Raw genomic sequence first — 24,887 nt, 5'->3', positions numbered from 1 at the left:
AGAATGTTCCAAACAATATAAATATAAATTTGTAAATATCTTTTTAGTTTTGAGACATTTGTGTAAATAAAGGAATATTTTGCCCACTAGTAATGTTTAATATATAATCATATATATTTTTTATTATAAAGATTAAATGTACTTCAAAAGTCTGCAGTCTTCTTTGTGCAGATGAAATCAACAGGCAGATGAAGAGCCAAGTGACTTTTGAACCTCTTCATGTTAAGCTTGACCATAGAAATGACCACTTGAATCTCAAGATTACAAAAAGAAACAACAACCCTGTATAACCTAGGAGCTAATCTCACAGAGACCTCGCAAAGTGACCTTTGAACTTGACCAGAGGGTTTTCTCCGTGTCTGCAGTGTCATTCATGCTGTTATTGTCTATAAAACCACACACATGTACAGTGTGATGGTAATGGCTTTAGCATGGCCAGTAAATATGATGAACATACATTGTGGCACATTCAGGAGATGCATTCTTTCCACATCTATACACACACACATACACTTTCCTTACAGACCACAGTGTTTGATCCAGCAGGTATTTCCTTGGGAGACCCTTCACCCCCCTCTCCCCTTTTCCTTTCATTCTACTTACCAGAAAAACAAGTCTCTCCGTCTTTCTTTTTAAAGCCCAGCACAGTCCGTCAGGCTCAGTAAGGGCATTATCCTTGCATCTTAATACACTGCCATAGAGCTGCTTTTGTTCCATTTAAGCTGTTAATTGTGCGTTTCTCAGAGGGTGTGTGAGAGAACCAGTGAATGTGAGTTAGAGCGAAGACTCCCGAAGTTAGTTTAGTGCTCAGCATATAGTTTTATATACATTTTGCTCCAATATATATATAACTGTCTGAATATCCTCACTTTTTCTGCGCAGCATATTCTGATTTATAGTACACTGTGAAAGGAACAGGTTAATGTCATTTTACTAACAAACTAGTTGTTTGCAGTTTCTGAATACAATGTATTGCATACTAGCTGCTGAGATGTTAGTGTTGTAGAGTTAGCAAGCCATTGTTATGCAGTTGTTAAGACTTGTTAGCACATTGAGTTTTGTGTGTGATTGCTTATGCTGACAAAATACTGTGGTGTTACCATGGTATACTATAGCACTGATCATTTATTTATATTGTTATTGTATTTATTCATATTTTGAATTATTTTATTTTTAGATTTTCAGAACTTTTTATCTAGTTGATTTAATATCAATTTTGTTGTATTTTCATTTGATTAATTTATGCATGCTACTGTAGGAACCAATGTTATTTTAGTATTTTTTATATACTTTTATAGTATTTGTTAATTTTAATATTTTCAGTTTTCATTTTAGTTTTGTTATTCGCTTTTGTCTTTTTAGTAAGTTTGTATATTTCTATTCAGCTCTAATTTATTTTTACTTCTGTTTAAGTCATTTTTTTAGTAAGTTGTATTACTTAAACTTATTTTCTGTTAGATGTCAAAGCAACATTTCTAATTTAGTTTATTTATTTTTTCATTCAAATTGTTTTTATCTAATATTAATATTTTATTTTATTTCAGCTTTATTTCAGTTAAAAATAACAGAACTGATTGGAGCCACAGCATATTACTTCTTTGTAAGGCATGTTGCGCTGAAAACCATGGGAAAGGTCCATGAAGGAATTTCCTTTTCTTAAATCGAGTCTCATTGTGTGTGTGTGTGTGTGTGTGTTTCAGCAGTCTTTCCTGTAGTGTTTTCCTCCCTCTTTTTTAACTGACCTGGCCTAAATTTGAGGGAAATACCATTTTCTCCAGTTTGATGGCAAAGTGCCACCCCTGCAGCTGCTGATGAATGGACTCTTCCACTTCAAGCTCTGTAGAGAGCTCAGGTCTGGAGCAGGACACACATCTATTTTTCTGAGTCGATTTCTCCCTTCGGCCCACAATCTGTCAGTGTGTTTCCCAGCTGCAGAGCAGGTAAATGGGCCGTGCTGCTCCGGAATCCTTCCTGTCTCACTGTGATATCAGAGAGGGAAAATTTACGAGCCTTCTGGAGCTGTTCGGCCTTGTCTCATTCCAAACTGGAATGCTCTAAACATCACATCAGACTCAACCAAACACACACGCTGATACGCCACAGCTGTATTTATTCACAATGGTATTTTCCCAGAACATAATGTGTGTTAATCTCTTTGCACATTCTTCGCTGGTGATTTCAGGCCTTTCGTTTGGGAGTGGTGTTATCATGGTGATCAGAGTGTGTTTATGTGTGTGTCAGAGCTGCTGACGGGGGGATTGTGTGATTGAGTGCCTTATCATTTCAGACGTTTAGGCTGCAGATGCTGTGTGGGAGTGTGCAACTGCAAGAAACATTTAACTGTTTGTTGTGATTCAGAAATGCAAATAGGTAAAGCAGATGCTGAAAATGGATCTAACCGAAAGAAGGTGATGAAATAAATATGCAAGTCGAACAGGTTTCCCAGATATTGCTCTTTCATGCCGCAGGAGATTTACAGGAGTTCTTAATTAAGCATCATTTAAAGTATCATCTTAAAATCTCTATAAATCCTTAGGAGAAATAAAAATGGACTCAGTTGTTGACCTATGGAATTATAAATGAATTTGGTTAGCATTGGTCTTGAAAGAATGTGTAAGAAATGCTTACAAGTTTATTTTGAGATCTTTGAATTTGGTTGCTGGATTTCTAATGCAGTATCTAGTGGCCAGGGTGTTCTGATTGGTTGCCAGTGCGTTGCTATGCAGTTTGAGAGAGTGTTTTAAATGTTTCTGGTGTTTTGATTGGTTAGACTGAAAGATTAGGCTCTTCCTGAACCTACGTTTGGAACTTCATTAAAGTGCCTCTATTATGGGTAATAAAAAGGTTAATATTTTGGTTTTAAGAGTCCACAACAATAGGTTGACATTCATGCAAGGTCTAAAAACATCATCTTATAATATGCATTTATTTTGACCTTACTAGCTCAGCAACTCCCAAATGATTCACTCAACGATTCATTTTTCCAAACTCCTCCCTAGTGTGACGCTAAATCTGTGGTGATTGGTTGATTTTATTTCTATTTAATCTTGCCTGTGATGCATGATAAAGCAGTGTTTGTCAGCCCTGCTGCTTTGTGTACAGCCGTTACCGGGGAAACCACGCTTCAAAAGTGGCACCTAGTGGTCAAGAATGAATTTGCATTTTTATAAAGACCAACAAGTGGGAGGCAATATGCTAATGTTTCATGAACATGAAACAGCTTGGGAATCGTTTTAAAAATGACTCAGTTCTATGATTCAGAGTCGACTCTTTCTTTTGAGAGACAATAACTTTATACATGGAGCACTTTCAGATTGCAAACTTCATAATGAGAAAAAATTCATAATGAGGCACTTTAAGATGTTTTGGTTGGTTTCCAGGCTGTTGCTATGCAGCTGCTAAAGTGTTTTGAATGGAAAGCTTTTTCTTTTATGTGGGAAAGAAAAGTGTATTAGATGCCATGTGTGAATATTCTTTGCTGCCACGCATTCTTAAATAAACACAGTCAGCTGTAGTTGACACTGAGAGGGAATTTTATCCAAGCATGTGATTTTTCCATGAATATAATTTTTTTTTAGTCATATAATAGTGGTATAGCATAAATATTGATTAATAGAAATAGCCTTTTTTCTTTCACTGTAATTTAATCATGCCTTACTGACAGATTACTTTGGGCTCGATCCAGCAGTTCTCTAATCGTGTGTTTTCTCTCTGTCTGTGTGTGTGTGTGTGTGTGTGTGTGTGTGTGTGTAATCTAGTGGGATTACAGTCAAATGCATGTGATTAGTGTGTATTACCCATAAGGCCGGGTCACACACATACTGAGATGAGGGAATCCTTGATGTTTCGTGTTTTATGCAATATGATTATATTTGTATCTCTTTGGCATGATGGTGACGTGGATAGAATAAAAGTCTCTATGTCATTTAACAGCAGCTGATAATATGCATGAAATAAGATTTTATTTTCACATGAATTAAATTGCATATTATTTTCACATTAATTAAGCTGCATTTTAAATTGCCTGCTATTTATTTTATTATCACGAATGGCTTTTACAAATATAGTTCTATGAATACCTCTGAATGGCATCATAATTTGAGTTTGTTTGTTTCATGAATACAAAGCTTCATCATAAAGAATGTGGATTCTAATTTAAAAAGTGAAATAGAAAATAAAAGTGTACAAACACTTATAAATGGATATAGGTATATAGATGTAGCTATATATATTAAAAGTCTTGTACAAGAAATTTTCACAAAAGAATATATTTTATTAATGCTTAAAACCTTGTGTTTAATATATTTGTGAAATTGTGAATTTTTTTATGTGATTTTTTTGGTGCATTTTTCTTTTTTTTTCTTTTTTTACATAAGTACATCAGTTTAATGTACTGTACAAAAATAATCATTTATAAAAAAAAAGAGTGATATTGCCCCTTAGAATAGTCCTATTTGTTCATGGGCAAGAGGGGAAGAGATTCTTCTTGAACAGACTTTGGCTGACCTCTTCCATGAGCCTTGGCGAGCTGTCATATTCAGTTGAAAACCGGCATATTCCAAACGAAAAAGCCCTAATTACTGTCAAAATCTCCCACATCATCCTCTGTGACCTATGACCTGATTCAGCACATCATTAGGCTGTAGTAATATTTCATGCAAACATACTCTCACATGCTCAAGCCTAATCTGAAGACACTTAATCTGTGTGTCAATAATTCACATCACTAACATGATAAATAAGTCAGTAATGAAGTTACAGGTGAATGACATCAGTATGTGTTGTGTCGTTAAAGAACAAGACTGTGTTCATAATATTCTGTTCTATGCACTATTTTTTTCAAACACAGAATGTGACAGAACATCATTCCATTTGCTACATTATATTGTCACATGATCTCATTAGAAGAATGACATTATATAATAAGAGATAGATGTTTAAAATCAGTTAGTTTTGTTATGCTAAAAATGTAAGATCAAGTTGAGCGTGTTGCATTGTGGGATTCTTTAGCCAGCATAGTGTGATCTAGTTCTATGCTGCGTATTTGGCAAATATAGGAAACTGTCAGGGGATTGCAGACAGAAAACCTGCATACAGCACACAGTATATATACTGTTCACTGCAGTGTGGTTATGTTTGGCTATGGTTCTGTTTTGAAACAGTGTTATATTTTGATTGCATAGAGAGAATAAGCAATCGATTATATATGTCGTCTAAAAGCTGGATCTCTTGGCTCTAAGGAATTCCAGATCTGACTTACACAGATTCCAGGAAGGCTCGACTCCAGACATGACAGGTGTGCTGAGATGAAATTTGATTTAGTGCCAGGAATTGAGAGATAAATGCACCTAGAGCCACGTTCTGTTACTATGGTGATACATGTGTCTAATAGTGACATCAGCGCGTCAAGAGGAGGCTGAATGCTGATATATTAGTATTTGAATTGTAAACAAGGATTAAAAAGAGTGTGTGTGTGTAGGTGTGTGTGTGTGTGTGTTTAAACAACCAGACATTTTGGCAGGATACCCAAGGCTAATTTGCATTTCTAATCTTGATAAGATACACGGTCTAAATCTCTTGGTTTCTTTTCTTTTTTTCTGTATTATTATTATTTTTTTTTATTATTATGGTGATGTAGACTTAAGTAATTAAGATTTAAGTAATTTTAGCAAACTTTCACTCAGGTCTGGCTCAGTTCTTCTACTGTATGTAGTTACCATTTTTATTTATCCAAATAATTCCTCACAGATTAAAAAATGGGCTGTAAGCAGCTGTTCACATTGACTCTAATTATGACCGAGAGAGAGTGTTGCTTCTTCCTGTTTGAGAAAGTGATGATATGAAGGGTAGTCAAGGCCAGCTGCCCACTCGTTTCCTCTCTCTCTTTCTGTTTGATATTCTGTCTGTGTACTGGTTAAACTGTGTGATGGGTCATGAAGTTCACTGTGTCTGCAGAGCCTGCACAACACAGCCAATTAGAGATTCAGCCAATCAGGCTCAGTTCTCACACCTGACCTGAACATACCAGTCACAGCTCCGGTGAGAAACCGTAGAGATGGGCATTTATGCAGCAGCCCGGTCAAAGTGATTGATTTACACTTGTTTAATTATAAATGAGTGAGGGACAGTAGGAGAGAAACAAATTTATGGAAAGTGCCCACTTAGTCTACAATGACAGTGACACACGATGATGTACTTTTGACTGTGTGAGAGAGAAATTCACTATTAAACTGATAACGATTTTGTTGAGGGAGTTTTTGTGTGTGTGTGTGAGTGTGCCACATATTATTGCATAACTAGTGTCTGTCCTAACTGAAATGAAAGCTTATAAGCATAGAATTTTTTTTTTTTTTTTTACAAATCATGTTTGTATCATATAGACTAATGGAAGATATAAAAGTGTTTTTTTTTTCTGATTTAAATATTGGCTGCCATAGGATATTTGTTATGTTCATTTACCCTATTTTTACATTTAGACCATATTTGTTGTCGTCTAAAATAATTTATTAAAATTAACATAGGGTTAATTTAGTTGCTTATATGCTATTATAATTTAATATTTTGATTAATATATATATATATATTAAATTAGCTTTCATTTTTAATTTTATTTTAAATTTCTTAATAATTTTTAATCATTGTTTTGCTTTATGTTTTAATAATTTTGTTATGTCCTTTTTGTCATTTCTATGTTTTTTTCTTATTTTATTTCTATTTGGATTTAAGAGAGTATTAAAATGAATCATGCAACGTGTTTTACTAACGCTTGCGCTTGTCAAATTACTAGTATTTGTGCCATTATTTAATGGCCCAAAAAGCATATCTTAAACTATTTTGTGCTTGAAATGGCTGCATTTGTTGTAGCTAGGAGGAGGCACCACAGAGAATAAAGAGCACATGGTTGAAGGAGGATTTTTTCCACACGTATTAATTTATTTGGAATGCCAGAAGAACACATTTGTTTGTGATATATGTTTTATTTATTTAGACAAAATAGTATAGGGTTTATATATACACACACACTGGCCATTTATCAATGGACTATAACATAAATATAAAATAATGATCGTATTGTCCAAATGTAAATTCTAGTGCATCACAAGATTACATTGTTTAAAAATCTTTTCTTTGCAGTAATAAAAGCATTCATAATTGTCATTGCTACCAGGAACTTTGTCAAACTGAGGTATAAGATATAATGTTTCTATCTTTGAAATGGACTGTCTTTACAGACAGTTTAGGTGTTGGAATGGAGCAGTTCTTGGGTGGAATAAAAACATTTGTCAATTCAGAGCGTAGCGCGTATCTTGGGGGGTCCATTATATCCAGGAACACCTGAAGTCCATACACATATATCTATTTCAGTTTAATAAACTGCAGATGTGTGTGTAGCCCAGAAAGCTCCTTCACTCGCTCTCTTTTATCAACAAACTCCAAATTGCTTTAGTTTCTCCAGAATCCCAAGAATGCTTGACCGACTAAAGAAGTCTTCTCATACAGAAATAGCCACCGGTGCTGCATGAAAGCATTCCTCTGAAAACACAGCATGAGAAAACAGCTCAAAAACTCTGAGACTGATGACTTTTTTTATTACATTTAAAGGAATAGTCCAAAATGTTAAATTATGTAATTGTTTATAACTTTCATTTAAATCAGGTTTCAAAAACAAATAAAAAGCACTATAAAATATCCTAAAATTAGTTTGCACTTCACATAAAGTAAAATTTTATGAGGAACACACTAAATTCACAGATTATTTACCAAAAATGTCCCACTCTGTTGTACTCCATATAATGTTTTTGAGAATCAGCATGATCTTTTTGTTTCCTTTAGAACATCATGTTAATGAAATGATACACAATTTTCATTTTTGCAGTGAACTATTTCTTTAAGACCTTTGCTAGATAAGGCCTCCTCCTCAATGGGTCATCATTCCCAGGAGAGCCCTTTATTAAACACACACGAGCAGACACAGGCTGTGAAGATGAGCGGTGAATGGAGAGAGCAGTGATGTGGTCTGTGGTCAGAGTGTGTAAGAGGCTGGAGGAAGCACAGACTCCACTGCTGTAAGTCATGCTGTAAGCTCTCTCTGTCTTGTGATGTGTGTCTGTGAGGGATCGCTTCTTCTACTCCACTACTCCTGGTTCTCACACACACGCTTACACACTCTCAGAGAACATAGGATTCTGCTGACATGAAATGAAATACACACTTAGTCATGTGAGAGGAGAGGAGATCTCATTTATTGATCCACACAGTTCCTGAGTCAGCAATCTGTTCGTGTTACACACAGACATGTCCCTGTCCTTTATGACTGGTGACAATTATAGCCCACTTTTCTAAAAGCTTTTGTTTCACTGAGCATAACAGAGGTAAAAAAATTTTTTTGCTAAGCATAGTTCTAACTCTAGCTTATATGTTGTTGTTTTTATTCCACAGTTTTTTCCAGTTCATTTAAATAGTCCTGCAGTCTGACAATGTCATATTTAAAAGTCTTCCAAGAAACTTAACACACAATATGAGACCAAAAATATGATATGAATTAAAAAGGCAATGTTTAAAGTGGTTTTAGATGTTGTAAGCAATCTTGAATGAGCGTTTTTAATAAATCAACTGAGCAAATCACTGAATCACTTAAAGACAGTCTGAACAAATCAGCATTTTTCAACAAATTGGGTGTGTAAATGATTCATTCAATCACTCATTCATACGGTCACTTGATTTGTTTCTGATGTTTGAAAGAACTGGTTGAATGAACGATTCATTGACTCACTCATAAAGACAGTCACTTGATTTTCTTCTGAATGAATCAGTGTTTTGAACAAATTTGTTGAGTCAGTGATTCATTGAATCACTCGAAGACAGTCACTTAATCTGTTCCTGAATGATTCTGAATTTTGTTGACAAGGTTTGAATGATTTTTTTGAATCACTCACTTAATTTGTTCCTGAATAAAACAATGTTTTGAACAAATCAGTTGAGTCTGTGCCTTGTTGAATCACTTATAAACATAGCCACTTGAATCAGTTTTTGTAATAATTATTATTATTAATTGATTGATTTAATGTTTCAGGGAAAGACTCCACAAAATGAACTAAAGTATCCTAAAATGCATGTCACACATATACATACATGCATAACATTAAATACTGTAGCGTTTTACTTGTCAGGAAGGCTACATATTTGTCTAGAAATAACTCTCTCATAAACATTCACAGCAGGGTCAGTTTCTGTTTGCCTGAGATGGATTTGCATTCAGTCGTTCTACCCTCAATCAATATTCAAAAAGGCGTGAGAACAGAATGACTCAGCTTTTAACAGAGAAACCTTTACAATCGCATAGAAACCATGGAAAACTTCAAATAAAACTGTAGACGAATATGTTCTAGTAAGTTCCAGTAAACATTATCGACTCAATCGCTGTTTATCTCATCATGTTTATCTTATTTATTTGTCCCATGTGTTTTCAATGTATACGGTGCAATATATTTGTGTGTGTGGGTGTGTTCATAGGCTGTAAAGCTTTAGATGTTTAGGTTGTGTCTGTGTGTGTGTGTGTGTAGTATACAGGCCAGATGGGAGTAAAGCTGTGCAGTGAAATTACAGCAGGAGAGCTCTCACACACGTTTGAAGTGCTCGCATGCGGGTGTGTGTTGCTTTTTTTTTCCACGGATTTAACTGGAAACACATTTTCTTCTCTTATAACACACACATGCACTGACATGAGGCACAAAAAAAAAAAGAGTAATTCCCGGTCTCTTTGTGCATATGGCCCCCTATTCTGAACTGGCTTCTATACTGTATATAGAGAAGTTACAGGTCTCTTTAGACTATTCAAAAAAATTCTCACATACATCTGTGCTCAGTTATGATCCTCAGTAGTCCAATAGCATACACACCTGTACAGACACAGGTGCTTTGGTGTCCATCCCAAAAACGTTGTTGGATAACTATTTCACGGTGCACAATTACTCCTTTAATCCCTTTAAAGATCTGAAACTCTTATAACCCACGGCTAATACATCCATGGCTTTCCCATAAGGAAAATACCATAACCTCACTCACACCTGGATCTGTGAAGACTCTGCATATAGAATTACACGAATTCAGAGTCAACACGAGCACACACTCACCCATGCTCACTGCAGAGACTGTGGGGGATCTTTGATGTGATTTAAAGGAGGTTTTTAACCGCTAAGATTATTCATAAAAAAAAACCTCCACCCACAGCCAACATCCTACACTCTAAAAACTGAACCCCACCAAAGCCCCGTGGCTCGTCCACCCACAGTCCCTGAGCTGAAGATGATGAGAGCATGGCACATGACAGGGCCTACGGTTTGGTGTGGTGTAGACAGTTTTTGTGTTTATGATCCCAGCTGATTTTATGATTGCTGCAAGAAAATGATCGCAGAAAGAGATTCATAGTCCATTTTAAAGAAGATAGACCCCGAATGAAAACACACTCTGTTGTCGCAAAGTCATATGATTTTCTTTCTTTCATGAATGGATACAGAGAAATTGTGAAGAATTAAAACAATAATTAATTATATAAATGTACATTTAATCATTTAGCAAACGCTTTTATCCGAAGCCACTTACAAATGAGAAAAATAGAAGCAATAAGACCAACGAGGAAACAACGACAGTATACAAGTGCCATGACAAGTCTCAGTTAGTCTAGCGAAGTACACATAGCTATGTTTTTTAGTTGAATAGTATAGAAAAGAAAGATTATGGGCTCTATCATACACCCGGTGCAATGCGACGCAAGGCGCAGCTCAAGTGTGTTTGCTAGTTTCAGTCCGGCACCATTCGCATTTTCCCGTCCAGTGCCAATTACCTGATGCATTTGCGTCATCAGAGCGTCTTCCGTGTGTGGAATGGATATATTGTTGACTCTAAAAGGTAACAATAATATAATAAGATAACCTTGGTTGAAATGGGTTTGGCTAAAAGAAAATGTTGGTTTCTTCTATACTACTAGGTACTTGTACTATATTGACTGGGTTAAATAGAATTGCATTACTTAACAGAGACTAAAATAAAATTTTCATTGACTGAAACTAGACGAAAATAGTTATGGATAATTCTGTCTAAAGTAAGACTAAAATGCTCAGACTTTTAGTTGACTGAAACTTGACTAGACTAAAAAGAGTATGAACGTGATTAAAACGAATAAAAACTCAAATGACAACTTCACAAAAAGACTTAAACTAAAACTTAAATTAAAACAGACCAACAGAAACAACACTGTTCACCAGTACTGTATTTATTTGATCAAGAATGCAGGAAAAAACAGTAATATTGTAAAAACAATTATTACAATTTAAAATATCTGTTTTCTATTTGAAAATATTTAAAAATGCAATTTATTCCTGAGATGCAATGCTGAATTTCCATCATCCTTCCTCCAGTCATATGATCCTTCAGAAATCATTATGATGCTGCTCCAGAAACATTTCTTATTGTTTTTACAGTTTAAAAAGATTTTACTCTCTTTGCTGGATAAAAGTACCCCACATTTTTGAAAGGTATTGTATATGTTACTTTCTCCCTAAATTAAAATTGAAATGAAAGTGTGTGTGTGAATGTGTGCAGCAAGGTTAAGGGATGAACTCCATCTTGATTCAATTATAGGTCAGCTCTGTTTACATGTAGTTCCAACATTATTGGCCACATACAGCCACAACCTCACATGTAAACGCACACACACACACACACACAAAATAGCATTCAATCCTCCCTCCATCCAATTTTACAGTTTACATCAGCCATACAACCTGTCCTTATGTCTGCAGATGAAGTGTAACCCATGTGACCGTCTTCCAAAAAATAACAAACCCCTCTAAATATACACACACACACACATACACCCCGCTTAGTCTACGAGCCTGAGGCAGTGAGACACAAATAACCAAGCTCAGAGACTCCTAACCAAAACCACATTTTCTTTATTGAGAGAAGGCAAGAGAAGTCAGTTTCCCATATATTTTTTTGCGTTTTAAGGAAATTTCAGCCTTTCATTTTCTCAGGGAACATCGCAATCTCCTCTTCTTGTACTCTTCTGGCTGCTTTAGACACAAAAGACAGTACGTATTAAACAAATTGAGGCTTTGGTCTGGCAGACATGGGCGGGATTGGTCTTTCAGAAGTTTATTTTAGAACTTCTCTCTCCCTAATCGCAGTCGTGTGAGCCTGGACATTCTCATTTATTCCGAAGCGCCCCCACAGTATCAAGGGTTTCCTTTCGTATGAATGTTCCCCTCCATCCACGAATAACAGTAAATGCACACACACTCTCCCTGTTTTAAACAACGGGCTCTTGTGACACTGTTCGGACGTGTGCCCAGAGGAAGCAGCCAATAAATGAAGTTAAAATATGTGTAAGATCATGAGGGACTGTTTAAGTTGGACAGTGGTGTTTCCGCTGTGGCTGAGTGTCCAAAATCAGCAGCGATATGAACAGCCGGGATGTTGTGGTTCTCAGTCACCTTGCACTACCTCCATTATGTTTCTCAAAAAACCTTTCAGTGTACAGTTCTTCTAAGAACCATTGTTTTAATATTAATTTTAATATTCCAAAGAACCAAGAAGGTTCCATGAATGTCAAAGGTTCTTCATGGACCCATAGATGCCATTGCATTGAATAGCATATTGGTTCCCAAAAGAGCTTTCAGTTAACATTTCCTAAAAACCATAATTTGTTAGTGTAAAGAACCTTTTAATGATCTAATGAACAGTTTTGACTATATATATATATAAAAAAAACACTTTTGTGCAATGGAAAGGTTTTATGGGTGTTAAACATTCTTGGAAAGATCATTGCCAATAAAGAGCCTTTATTTTTAAGAGTGCATAAGGATTCAAATTTAGAGCTGATGGATCGGACTGTCATCAGATCCAACAAATACACTGAGATCCGTCTGACCTCAGATGCTTGTGTTTGTTTATTGATGGTGTTATCGCCAGCAGTTGGATGGTTATGAAATGGAAGCCTGCAACCTAATTGCATTATGTTTGGAGTGTTTTTCAATTACTTTTCAAAGGTCTTCCCATGAGTATGCGTGAGAGACTGATGAAGAGAGATGGAAAATCCTGACCCTCAGTGCAGTCTTTCTCTCCATCGTTCAAGTGCATTTAAAGCAGGGCTGAAAATCGTTAAACCAACGGCTGTGGAAATGATTCTGTGCTGTATCATTGTGCAACATGGGGATTCTTTTTTTTAAAGATATATCATGGCCCAGTGCAATGAGATGCAATTATTACAGCATGTTATTTATTTATGTATTATTACATGTTTTTTAAAACCTAAAGGCTTTTCACACTATATGCTTAAACTTAGGTTCTCTTTAAACCCCAGGTTAAGGCCAATTTTAATCCTTTGTTAAACAGAATTACATATAACCTATTATAAATTAAACAGTGCTTAACTCAGTTACTGGTTTGCATAATACACTACAAATCTGTAATGTTAATGCACTTGCGTAGTTTACATGTAAATGTCTGCATGGAAAATATCATCTAAAAATGTCAAATGATGACAGAAAATGTTGCCTTCTATTATCTCGTCTTTGCTTGTGTTTCAGATGGACAAGCTGTTTTACATTAAGTAAGGGATAAAATTATGTCTGATTTAAAAACTAAACTAATTCTTTGTCATGGCCTGAGAATGATAGAAATAGCTCTTGTGAATTGCTATGCAGAATTTATGCACACAGGCTATGACCCTTTAAAGGAAAACACCTTTCAGATTTTGTAAAAGTTTTCGCTGAACCCTCTGCAATGTTGACTTTGTGGTAAAACGACCGTTAGACGTCTGCGTGGAGGAGTTCACACAAATCAACTGTCTCTAACAGTCGGGTTCAGTTTAAAAAGCATCTTTCAAACTTTTCCCTCTCCCTTTTACTTTCTTTCGTTCACCCTGGCCAAACCAAACGGGAAGGGAAATCTGAATTAGAAACGGAGGGGCGGAAGAAGTCAGGCAGAGGGAGAGAACGAGTGCAACCCATTCCCAAAAGTTTCTGCTGTGTTTCTACTGCAAATCCAGATGTGGATCTGTTAGTCATTGGTCAGCTTCACAAGAACAAGGAGCTCACAATTTACATCCCGTCTACCTTTTTGTCCACTCTTTCAAATGTTTTAATGTTTTTCCACAGTGCAGAAAATCCCTTACAGGCGTAGAGTGAGATGGTAATACTGAAGTACTTTGATATATAATATACCAAATAGTTACCATGTACATACAAAAATAATAATAAAAAACTACACCATCCTTACATGATAAAAATGATCAGGTCAGGTAATATCGTGGTGATATTATAGAAATTCCAAAAAGTACCATGCTTTTCAGACATGATGACATTTTTGGACATGTATCTCCATCTGATATTTAAATATATTATTTCAAGGTATTTCCAGAAATCCATACACATCTAAATAAATGGTAGTATTATACTTTTACTAGTGTAGTGGTAAGTTTTGGAGATATGCAATATTGCTGGTGTAATCCAGTGATATTTTATTTGTATGTAGCTACTATTAGTAGGGTGATATCAGCTAAATTGGGCCACTTTTTGGTAAATCGTTTGGGACAATAATACAATACCATATATGCCTATTCCATGTGTATTTATGATTAATAATGACTGTTTTTGATAATTTTGTGTTGAAATTATGTAATAAAATATAATTATTTAGGCCCTACAGTTCTTGAAACATCAGTTGTGCCAACTTTTTTTGCATGAGCAGTTTAAGGTAAAATGGGCCAGCTGTTCAGGTAAAATGGGCCGGTCAAACTGCAAAGGGAAATAGTAATTTATCATCAATTTTAATTTCAAAACAACTGCTTATACAGCCACATAACATTTAAACTGCATTAAAAAAACATATCCATATGTGCCATTAAAAAAAAAAATACATTTTGGGTGCAAACCCACATATTCAAATGTGCAATTAAAAAAGTCAATTTTGGAACAACATAGATCAGTGAACTGATGTCAGTTGTGTGTGTGTGTGTGGGTGTGTATGCGTGTGTGTTTTTGTGTGTGTGTGTTGTGTGTGTGTGTGTGAACAATATATTTAGAACAAAATGTGCAAATTACAAAAATTCACATTCAAAATTGATAACTGATTTGTGTGTGTGTGTGTGTGATGAAAGTTTTTTTCAAACACAGTCTTTGCAAATTAAACAATTGTCATCACAGATACCATTCTCTTCACCACAGCTCTCATGAAACCAGGCAGAACATGGATCACATTTTATGTTTGTACACCTTTGGTGTGAGAGCCCTGGGTTCAAATCCACCAATGTGTCCCTGAGCAAGACACTTAACCTCTTGTTGCTCCAGAGGCGTGCGACCTCTGACATATATATATATAGTATATACAGTAATTGTAAGTTGCTTTGGATAAAAGCGTCAGCTAAATGTAAATATATATATAAATTTACACACATGTATATGTGTTTGTGAGTGACACAGATGATGGCCCATTTTAGCTGAAACCATGTGGCCCATTTTACCTGAGTGGGTTAAGGTAAATTGGGCCGCCAAGAAAAACATCACTTTTTCAAAAAATATGTTCCTATACCAAACTAACAACATTATTTCTGATTGATGCCATCAAGGCAGATATTATGCATATTTTTTTATGTGCATGTTTGTTTTTTTATAGATTTATCATCCTTATAACAGTTTAGTTACATTTGGTATGCCAGGCTACTTACCATGCAGCTCTCTGGTGCAGTCTTGATAAGAATTATTACCCCACCCACCATAGCAACCATAAACCAATTAAAACACCTGTTACTTGTCAAGCACAGTTATGACAATAGTTTGAAATATTTTGTAGTCATTGGTTCTAAATTCCAGAGGGGCTAGGACCCCCAAACCTTAAATGGCCCATTTTACCTGATGGCCCATTTTACCTGATATCACCCTATTGATTAATATTTTTATTTAGCTTTTATATTTTCATTTACATTTTTAAGTAAAGTTTTAATTTATGTGCTTTGTATCATTATGTTATATATATTTTTTTTTATATTTATGTTTAGGTTTTATTTTTCAGTTGTTGTAATTTTGTGTTAAATTTTGGTAATTTTGGTAAATGAAACAGTTGCCGTTTACAAAGTTAAAGTTTTTTTCTCTAGTACTGACTCTAATACTAATACTATTTTTAATTAATCTTTATTTTAGTACACAAAAATGAATTACAATATTTTAGCATAGGTGAAACAACAAACAAGGTGTAACATGATGATGATGTCAGGCTGGACTGAGTGTGTGTGAGTCTCGCCGGTGTCACGGGAGGAAAGGCGGAGGAAGAGGAGCAGCAGCAGGAGAAGGAGGGGTTGGGGTTTGCTGTGGAGGGGCTGCCCGTGTGTGTGTGTGTGTGTGAGAGAGAATAGTTTTGTGTGGAGTTGCTAGCTGGACGCGGGCCAGCGGTCCCTGTGAAACAGCGCGTTGAGAGCGGAGAGGGATGGGATGGGATGCGCTGGCACTGCCGCTGTCAGTCCGCTCTGCTCCGCCTGTGCAGCTTCACCGGGGATCACAACAACGACATGGATGATGCTGACTGCGAGGATGATTTAGGCCGGTGTCCTGACATTTTATCCTACCCTGTCAAATTTTCCTACGCGGGTTTACTGCGCACGCGCACATCAATATCGCGTCCTTTGTCTCATGCTAAACAACGATATTTAATGTATCTGCATTACTCCAAGGGTAGGTTTAGGGCTGGGGTAGTTGTAGACTTTAATAAAAACGCAATCTAATCGGTAGAAAATAATATTTATTGTTAGTTTCCTGTAACTGTATCCCTTTTAGCTACAACCGCGAATATAACACATAATTACTGTATTTGCAGTACTGTAAGGGTATGATTAGGGTTGTGGTAGGTGTAGACGTTAATAAACCATAACTTTACAGTAGAATTTTCGTTGTGGAATTGTACTACCCACTGTTTTGGTGGGAGGTAGGAAAATCTGACAGCGTAGGACAAATCGACAGAACACCGGCGTGTAAACGTTTTCTCATCGGATTTAACCCATTTGGATTACGGTCGTTGTTAGAGACCATTTGTTTATTATCTCGGCGAGGAATACACGTACGCTGGAGCATAAGGGATTTTTAACAAGGTAAATCGCGCGCACGTCTCGCGCTTCCCGCTTCAGTCAGTCAGTCAGTCAGTAAGGGACGTTGGACGGATGGATGCGTTAAATCCGCGGTTTCGTTCTGTTTTTTTTTTTTTTTTTTTTGTTTTGTTACTTAACTAAACCGTTTTACACACATTTTACTGTCTTCTCGAGATAAAGCACTGATTTGTGACCATACACGGAGTATATCATCGCTAAAATCTGATTTTGGAATGTGAAAAAGGTCCTCAGGAGTGTAAACTGTTCTGCAGCTAACTTAGCCTGCTAGCCACTCAACGTTAACGGTACCTCAGAAACACCGAAGCATGTTATGTGAGAAATACTGACTCGTTTTCTCATAATGTTGATCTGTTTTGACGAACGTCGTCCTTAAGGATGTTTTTAGAAAGTATTAATGTTGCTTTTAAAGGAGTTTGCATACTAAACTTGCTAGGTCATTTGCTTTGCTTGGTCACAATTACTGCCCACTTATACTCATTCATCCATTTTTCCAAAGCTGAATATGAACAGATCTACTGTGGATATTTACAGGAACTTAAGAGGATTGCATGCATGTGACAATCATGGTCATATCCTTAAAATCCTTGAACAATGCAGTTGTGTTAAGTCTTGCTTCATTAGATTTCCTGGAAATGTCATATGACAGTCTCCTAGAAAGAATTTGATTTTGTCTCGAAACCTACCTTTGTGGGCTATCTATCTATCTGTCTGTCTGTCTGTCTGTATGTCTGTCTGTCTGTCTAAAGTGTCTGTCTTAATTGGATGCCTACCTAAACAGCATTTTCTTAAGTCTTTGCTTTATTAAATTTGATAGTAGTGCTTCTCATGGAAAGGATATGTTGATTTGGGCTGTCTGAAAAACTCAACTACACATAGATGTGTTTCACTTTAGTAAATTTTGATGCAATGTCCAATTAGATGTAAGCTGCCTACCTAGACAGCACCATAGCTACATTGATACAAAAAATGCTGTGTAGATAAGCTCAGTAGAGCATTTTTGGCTTCATAGATACTTTCCACTAATAAATGTGGTTGCTGTTTCCTATGACACGGTCATAGAAAGGACTGTCTCAAAACCTAATGAGATGACTTATTCATAGATGCATTCAGCTTTATTTGATTTAGTAGCAGATTTAGTTTAGTGTGCAAAAGCCTGCAGAGATGTGAGCTTTCAACCTCGACAGCATTTTTGGCATCATAGATGGCCGGCCTGAAAAGGCTGTCTGTGTAGGTTTTGAGGCACAGCCTGAAATTGGGGTCTGTCTACAGACAGTAAACAAAGCAGACTAGGTTGTGTCTATCTAGGCAGCTGTGGTCCTGCCAGTTCAGGGTGACGGATGTCTTTTTTTGTGTGTGCTGCTCATCCTGTGATGTCTGCACTGCAGGGCAGCAGTGTCAGCAGGCTGATGTACACTAGCACACACGGTCAGGCATGAAAACCAGACATGTAGTCGCCTAGACTTTTATCATTTGTCAGTCTGCACCATGAGACTTATTTCGTGGATGAATTTGGGATGAAAATTTATTTTTCTGGCTTTGTGGTGTCCATGTGCATGTGTGGTCTGTGTGGTGCACTGTCATTTTCTTGTCATTGTGCATTAAAGGGAAAGGCTAAATGCTCCCTAGCTGTGTGTATGGGGTTGTGTCTAGCAGTCTAAATCATCATGAGGACATCAGCCACCTCCAACGATGTTAAATATCTGTCTGATATGATCTGAATTGGATGTTCACCAATTCAAAAGCTCTTATATCTCTATCTTCTACACATCATACTGCTCCTTGACAGTGTATGTGAAGCTAACATGTAGCTTAGGATTTAGTACGGATAAACCGCAATGAAACCCTAAACAGTGCATCAGGGTCAACCTTAAATCTGCACTAGAGAGTGGGTTTATCTTCAGATCAGATTATGTCATGCTGTAATCGTCTCTTCTGCAATGTGCATCAGAGTAGCTGCACCTTATTATTAGGGCTGCCTGATTTTGGGGGAATCTAATTGCAATTTTGCAATTATTTTGAAAGCTCCCAAGTTTGCTGTGCTTGACTATAGGGCTGGACAATTTGATTATAAAATAATGCTTCACTGCAAAATAAAAAATCAAGTATTTAAAAAATATATATTGGAACATTAATAATAATGCTTAAAAATAATAATAGTTTACAGTTCAACTGTAAAAGTGCAATATTAATATATATGCCTTTCTTAATTTCAAACGTTAAGCTATCAAGCTTTTATTTTGGCAGAAAATTGCAGGGAGGCCTTCAAGTTTCTATTTTGCCGATGGACATAAATGCTTCTAAAGTTGTCATTACAAGTTTGGGAAGATGGTTGGCACATTATGTTCCCATATACGACCCAAACCAGAAGAGGCAGAGATGAGCTTATGTGGCAGCATTTCTTTGAACTGAGAATGATGGATAAAGAGTTGCTTATGTGTAAAAGAAACATGCAGTGTATGTAATTAAATCACACTAAGCCATATAATTGTGCAGGCCTTCTATTTTGTCTATAAAACAATGGCAATGATTTACAAAGATTGCACTGTCTGAAATGTGTGTGTTATGTGATTTTAATGACATGACAGGTTTGTAGGGCATTGTGAGTGTAGTGTGGCACAGTGGAGTTCAGCTGAGGAAGAAGTGAATCACTGTTCAGTGATTACAAGCAATGCATTTTGTAACCCCACACCAGAGGCAGCACACAGTTCTGCTAACACACCATTCCCAGCACCTGATTGTTAGATTCTGGGATTGTGGTTGATAGCTGTTCACCTCCCCCTCCATATACATCCTAGTGAGGAGCGTTCTCATTCAGTGGAGCGGAGGTGTGACATCTTGAGCTTCAGGCTGTAAGGATGTGCTCCCATCACCACCATGCTGTTTGCTTCATTCAGAGCCTCAGGTTTTAATCTCCTATTGTGTGGTGGGAAGTGTTCCTGTCAAGCCTGACTCAGACCTTAAGAGGTTTAATATGGTGATGTAACCAAACTGCAGTGCTGTTGGGCTACCGCAAGGTCGGTAATAAAGTTTAACCTTTAAGATTGGAAAGTCAGCCCAATATCAGCCACCACAACCTTTGGCTTCTGGGTTCTACATATTTTGCTTTTTTATGAGCAGGGCCACATGGAATCTTTACCCTCAAAAAGCTTTGCAGAATTGGAACAACCATCATTCACAGTTCTGCACTTCCCGCCACACTGTTTGTTTATGAAATGTTTTGGCTGATTTGAATATATGCTTTCAGCTGCCAAAAAGTGTGTAATGCTCTGTTTTACTTTGTTTAAATCAATTCCATAGGATTCTGCAGATTGAAAAAAAATTAAAATGTTTAATTAGGATGTCTACAAGGATATTGTACTTTGAGGAAGGATTGGGTGTTATTTATACCAATGTTTTAAAAAAGCTTAGTTTTTTGTGTTAAGTTATGATAAGTGTAAATAAGAGTTAATTAATTAATTTATTTGATTATTTATTTATTATTTTTCTCATTTATTTTTTAAGAAAGTCCTGTATTACTAGGCTGGTCTCTGTTTCTTAGGGGACGTTTAAAAATGCTTTAAAGGGGAGCAATTTGGTTTTTGGACAATTGGCAGATTAGTGAGCTGTTATTATTATGTACTGTATATGGTTGTAATGGTGCTGCAGTTGTTTGGATCAATTATTCTACCATTTTTATTATTATAAATGTATATCATGAAAGTTAGAAGAGCTGACCTAATTGGGTCATGTACAGCTCCAGGGAAGGAATTAGACATCATCATTAAAGGCTGGACCATATTCAGGTGAGCCAGTTCATATTGATTTAGGTTTGTCTTTATTATATGGAAATGTGATCTCACTCAGTGGTTTAGGGATAAGAATACGGACGTTGCCTAAGGTCATGTTATTTTGAAGACAGGATATTAGCTTTTAGGAGATGGAGTTGGAGTTAGATTCAGTGTTAGCACGACCAAGAGGAATTCATCAAGTCCCTCTGTAAAAACATCTTCACAGGTCAATAACAAACTCACACTAGTTTGTTCAGACACACACTCACACAATTAATCATGTGGTCTGTCACGTGCCTGTGCATTTGAGGTTGTGTAGCTCCACTGAGGAACAAGGCAGAGGAGAAGGGGAAGAAAGGATGTGTTTTTAGTCCTGTGACTCCCCTCCTCCAGTCTTTCCCCACACATGTGCATGGAGGAAATGTGAGCCATGCTGCTTTTATCAGCCTCATTGTTTGTGTTCCTCAGGGACGGCGCTTCCTGATGGCAGCCAGAACGCTCCACATGTTCCTATTCTGATGTCCTTACATACACCATCACACTGAAAAGCTTAAGAAATGCCTTGGATTTTTCCATTTTTCCATTTTCCTCTTAACTTGGCCTACATAAAGAGTTAGAGGGGGTGGATGAGAGTGTGAAAGCATGGAGGGATAGAATACGAGCGCAATATAGGCTAGCACACAAGAGAGAGTAAGTCTGTGCACTACTGCATTCTGACTTGTGCAGGATGTATAAACAGGAACCGGATGGAAAGTCCGCTGATGGATGAGAGCAACCCGCCACTGTTAGTATCACATTCACAGACTCCGAATCCCTCTTAAAATTTTTTCCTTTAAGAGAAAATAAACAAAAAATGAAAAGCTCTCTTTAAGGGAAAAGAACAATGGGAGTATCGGGTTACACTTTGGTTTTTTTGTACGTAAGTTGTCAAACCAGCTCAGTCCTAAAGGCAGTATAACTATGGCTGTTAGTCACACTCTGTTCTTTACAGATGTGTCCGTCCACCTGCTCGTAATGGGATGTTTACTATACAACTTGGCACAGAAGCAGCGATCTTAAGTAAATACTCACAAAAATTGTGTGTGAGAGTGAATGGAAAGCGCGTGGGAGTGAGCAGTGATTTGAGATCAAACGAAAGGAGCGTGCAGACAATAGTAACTCCAAACATGTTTCATAGGTGGGATGTCCAGCTGCGCCCTGCGTAAGGAGTTCTGAATGCACATTTTCATTTTACCCTGGAGGAAAGTGTGTTGTTAGTGTGTTTGTTTTTCTTGCAGATTAAATTTAATATTAATTATGAGCAGTCCTCTCTGGCTTTGATAAAAAAGAGATACTCTTTACCATGCCAGATGGCAATCAAAGCACTAATCAGATTGTGTGCTGGTGCAGGTATGACATGGCATGATCCCTCTTTTATCAATTAGTGACGGTTGAGAGGAGTTTTATATTAACACTGATATTAACAGCAGCTGTAAGCCCTGATCTCTAGGTGGTGATGGATTTCAAATAGAAGCTTTGGACATATATACGATACAAAGTGATTTTATGTAGTTAACTGACATTTTGAGTGAATATATTGTCATTGTGCAGTCAATGTTATTCCAAATCTATATGACTTTCTTCTGCAGGACAAACACACACACACACAAATATATTTTGAATATATTGTCTTTTTTGTACATAAAATGAAAGTCATTGAGGTCTAGAACAGAATTTTGATTACAAAATTGGTCTTTTTATGAAAAAACCCTTTACATTTTTTTTTATAGCACTTGTGGTATAAGCAGTTTCAGATGAACCTGACCCTAAACAACTAGTAAAAACAAAATAAACTAGTTGGTTGCTTTTATATAAATGGTGCTATTTGTTTTAGATGAAAAGTAGTAGCAATTATCTAATTTCTGATTTCTAACCATAAAAGTCTGCAAGCACTCTGTAAGTGAAACAACATGCTTTTCACTTGTTTATTATAGCCTAATATTTGATTTCTAAATTTCATAGGAATTTACGTTAAGTTTGTGCAGTTATGTATTTTAACTGTGAGTTAAATCAAAATAAAAAAATTCTACTCAGTATCACCGCTGTGTAAGATAATTCAGTTTAAAAGTGTGTGTGTGAGTGAGTGAATGAGATTGAATTCTGCTGCTTGACTGGGAATCGTGCTGCATGTGTGCAAGGAGAGTTTCTATTTTTGTCATGTCACCATGACCTAGTATTTACAGTTGATTCCACCATACTGTGAATGCTTTCACTAATCTCTTTCTCTCTCTCCCTCCTTCCACAACAGATGACGGAAGGACGGAGATGTCAGGTCCATCTCCTGGATGACAGGAAATTGGAGCTCCTGGTACAGGTAAGACAAAATACTTTTTCATAACAATCAAGATAATGGTACAACAAGGCCCAAATATGATTTTGTAGGTTTTTAATAGATAATTGATTCTGTTTAACTCAATTTACCAGCACAATGTCCAGTATTAGTGCATAAATATTAAAGTTGTATGACTATTGAAATACATAGGTGTGAAGTTTTAATGCATGTTTTTGTGATAAAGGCCTCAGGTTTCCTCTTGTTTGTCTGGGAAGGGAAATCCTCATTGTTCCTCTGAGACTTAATTAATGTCTTTTGGAAATAGGGGCTCTGTATCGCTGTGTGTGTATGTATGAGTTTGAATGTTTCCTCTGTGTGTGCAAATGTAATATGAATTATTTTGCCTTTCTTCGATTTCACAGTCAAACAGACCCTGAGATTAGTTTGCCCTGACCTGAACTCTATCATATATTTGTGCATATGTCTGTCTCTCAGGTGTCTTTTAAACATCAGTACCTCAAATAGGCAATCTGGCAGGTTTAGGTTCCCATATATACCCAAACCAGCAGCCTCTCAAGTCACCCACCCAGTCACACATACAGCGGCCCCCTCCTGCTTTAAACACTCCATAAATCCTCCTATCAGAACACAAACATCTTCTCTCAGGATGAGTTCAGTTTCCATAACAACACTGTCTGTCTCCCATGCCCCATCAGACCTCAATATAAACAGAAATGTCTCCTGAGCACAGCTTTGTTTCCTCAACACTCACACTCATATGAACTTTCTCAGGAAATCTCTAATCATGCTGCCTGTGGCATCTCAGTCACTGAACACATAAAGAATCAAGTTTTATAATACTGTTCTATTGTTGTATTGTTTCTTCTATTCTATTTTATTCTATTCTATTTATCTCTTATTTTCCCTGTTCTATTGTTTTATCATTTATTTACTGTTATAATATTTATTCATATCTTGAATTAGCGTTTATTGTTTTATTTTAATTTTAATTTTTAAAACAAATACTTCTATATAACTTCAATTTATTTTAGGTTTAGTAATTTTGGTACTTATTTTTGCCTAGACAGTATATCTAATCTTTAAGTTTTTTACATTTTAAGTTTTTAATCTAATGTTTATATTTTATTTCAGCTTATTTATTTACAATTTTTATAACAATGATTTTGTTATTTTATGTCCTATTATATTTTGCTTTGTTTTCTTCTGATTACTTTTCATTATGTTTTCTATTCTGTTTTATTGCTATCTTTCTTTTTCATTATTATTGTTTATTATTTTATTCTGTCCTGCTCAGTTCAGTTCTATTTGTCTACTTTCATGCTCTCATGCCTGTCAGGTGCGGTTAGGTGACCTGATTCCTCTAGACTCCAATCCAGTTTAAACTCCATCATAGTTGGAGAAATGTAATTTTTCAGCCTCCTCCGTCTCTCATTTTCCACACACTCTCTTTCTCTCCTCTAAAATGCTGGTAGAGTTGATTGTGGTTGCAGTTTCGATCTGATAAACAGAAATCTAGAAAGGAGAGGAGGTGAGTGAGTCCTTAACAATCAGGTAAAAGAATGAGAGAGAGGAAAAGAAGGGATTTCCAGGAAGAGATAGAAAAAAGAAGGGATAAGGCTGAGGGGTAGGG

The 24,887-nt window shown here is 36.4% G+C and overlaps 1 protein-coding gene across 11 annotated transcripts in view; it reads left to right on the top strand.

Annotated features, from left to right (window-relative positions):
* Positions 1-24,887, top strand: part of LOC113118187 (FERM domain-containing protein 4A-like) — a 133,558-nt gene that overhangs the window by 71,683 nt on the left and 36,988 nt on the right. For 9 of the 11 annotated variants that reach the window (XM_026287157.1, XM_026287158.1, XM_026287156.1 and 6 more), the window contains exon 2: positions 23,213-23,278. In XM_026287157.1, the coding sequence (XP_026142942.1) occupies positions 23,213-23,278 (66 nt within the window). Of the gene's footprint in view, positions 1-17,016; positions 17,141-17,290; positions 17,443-23,212; positions 23,279-24,887 lie in introns of those variants that run through there. The other 2 variants (XM_026287159.1, XM_026287160.1) reach the window with 2 other exon arrangements.

Source organism: Carassius auratus, chromosome 18 (assembly GCF_003368295.1).
Source record: "Carassius auratus strain Wakin chromosome 18, ASM336829v1, whole genome shotgun sequence".
Lineage (NCBI taxonomy): Eukaryota > Metazoa > Chordata > Actinopteri > Cypriniformes > Cyprinidae > Carassius > Carassius auratus.
The sequence above is the reverse complement of the archived record's forward strand: the minus strand, read 5'-3'. Positions and strand labels throughout refer to the sequence as shown.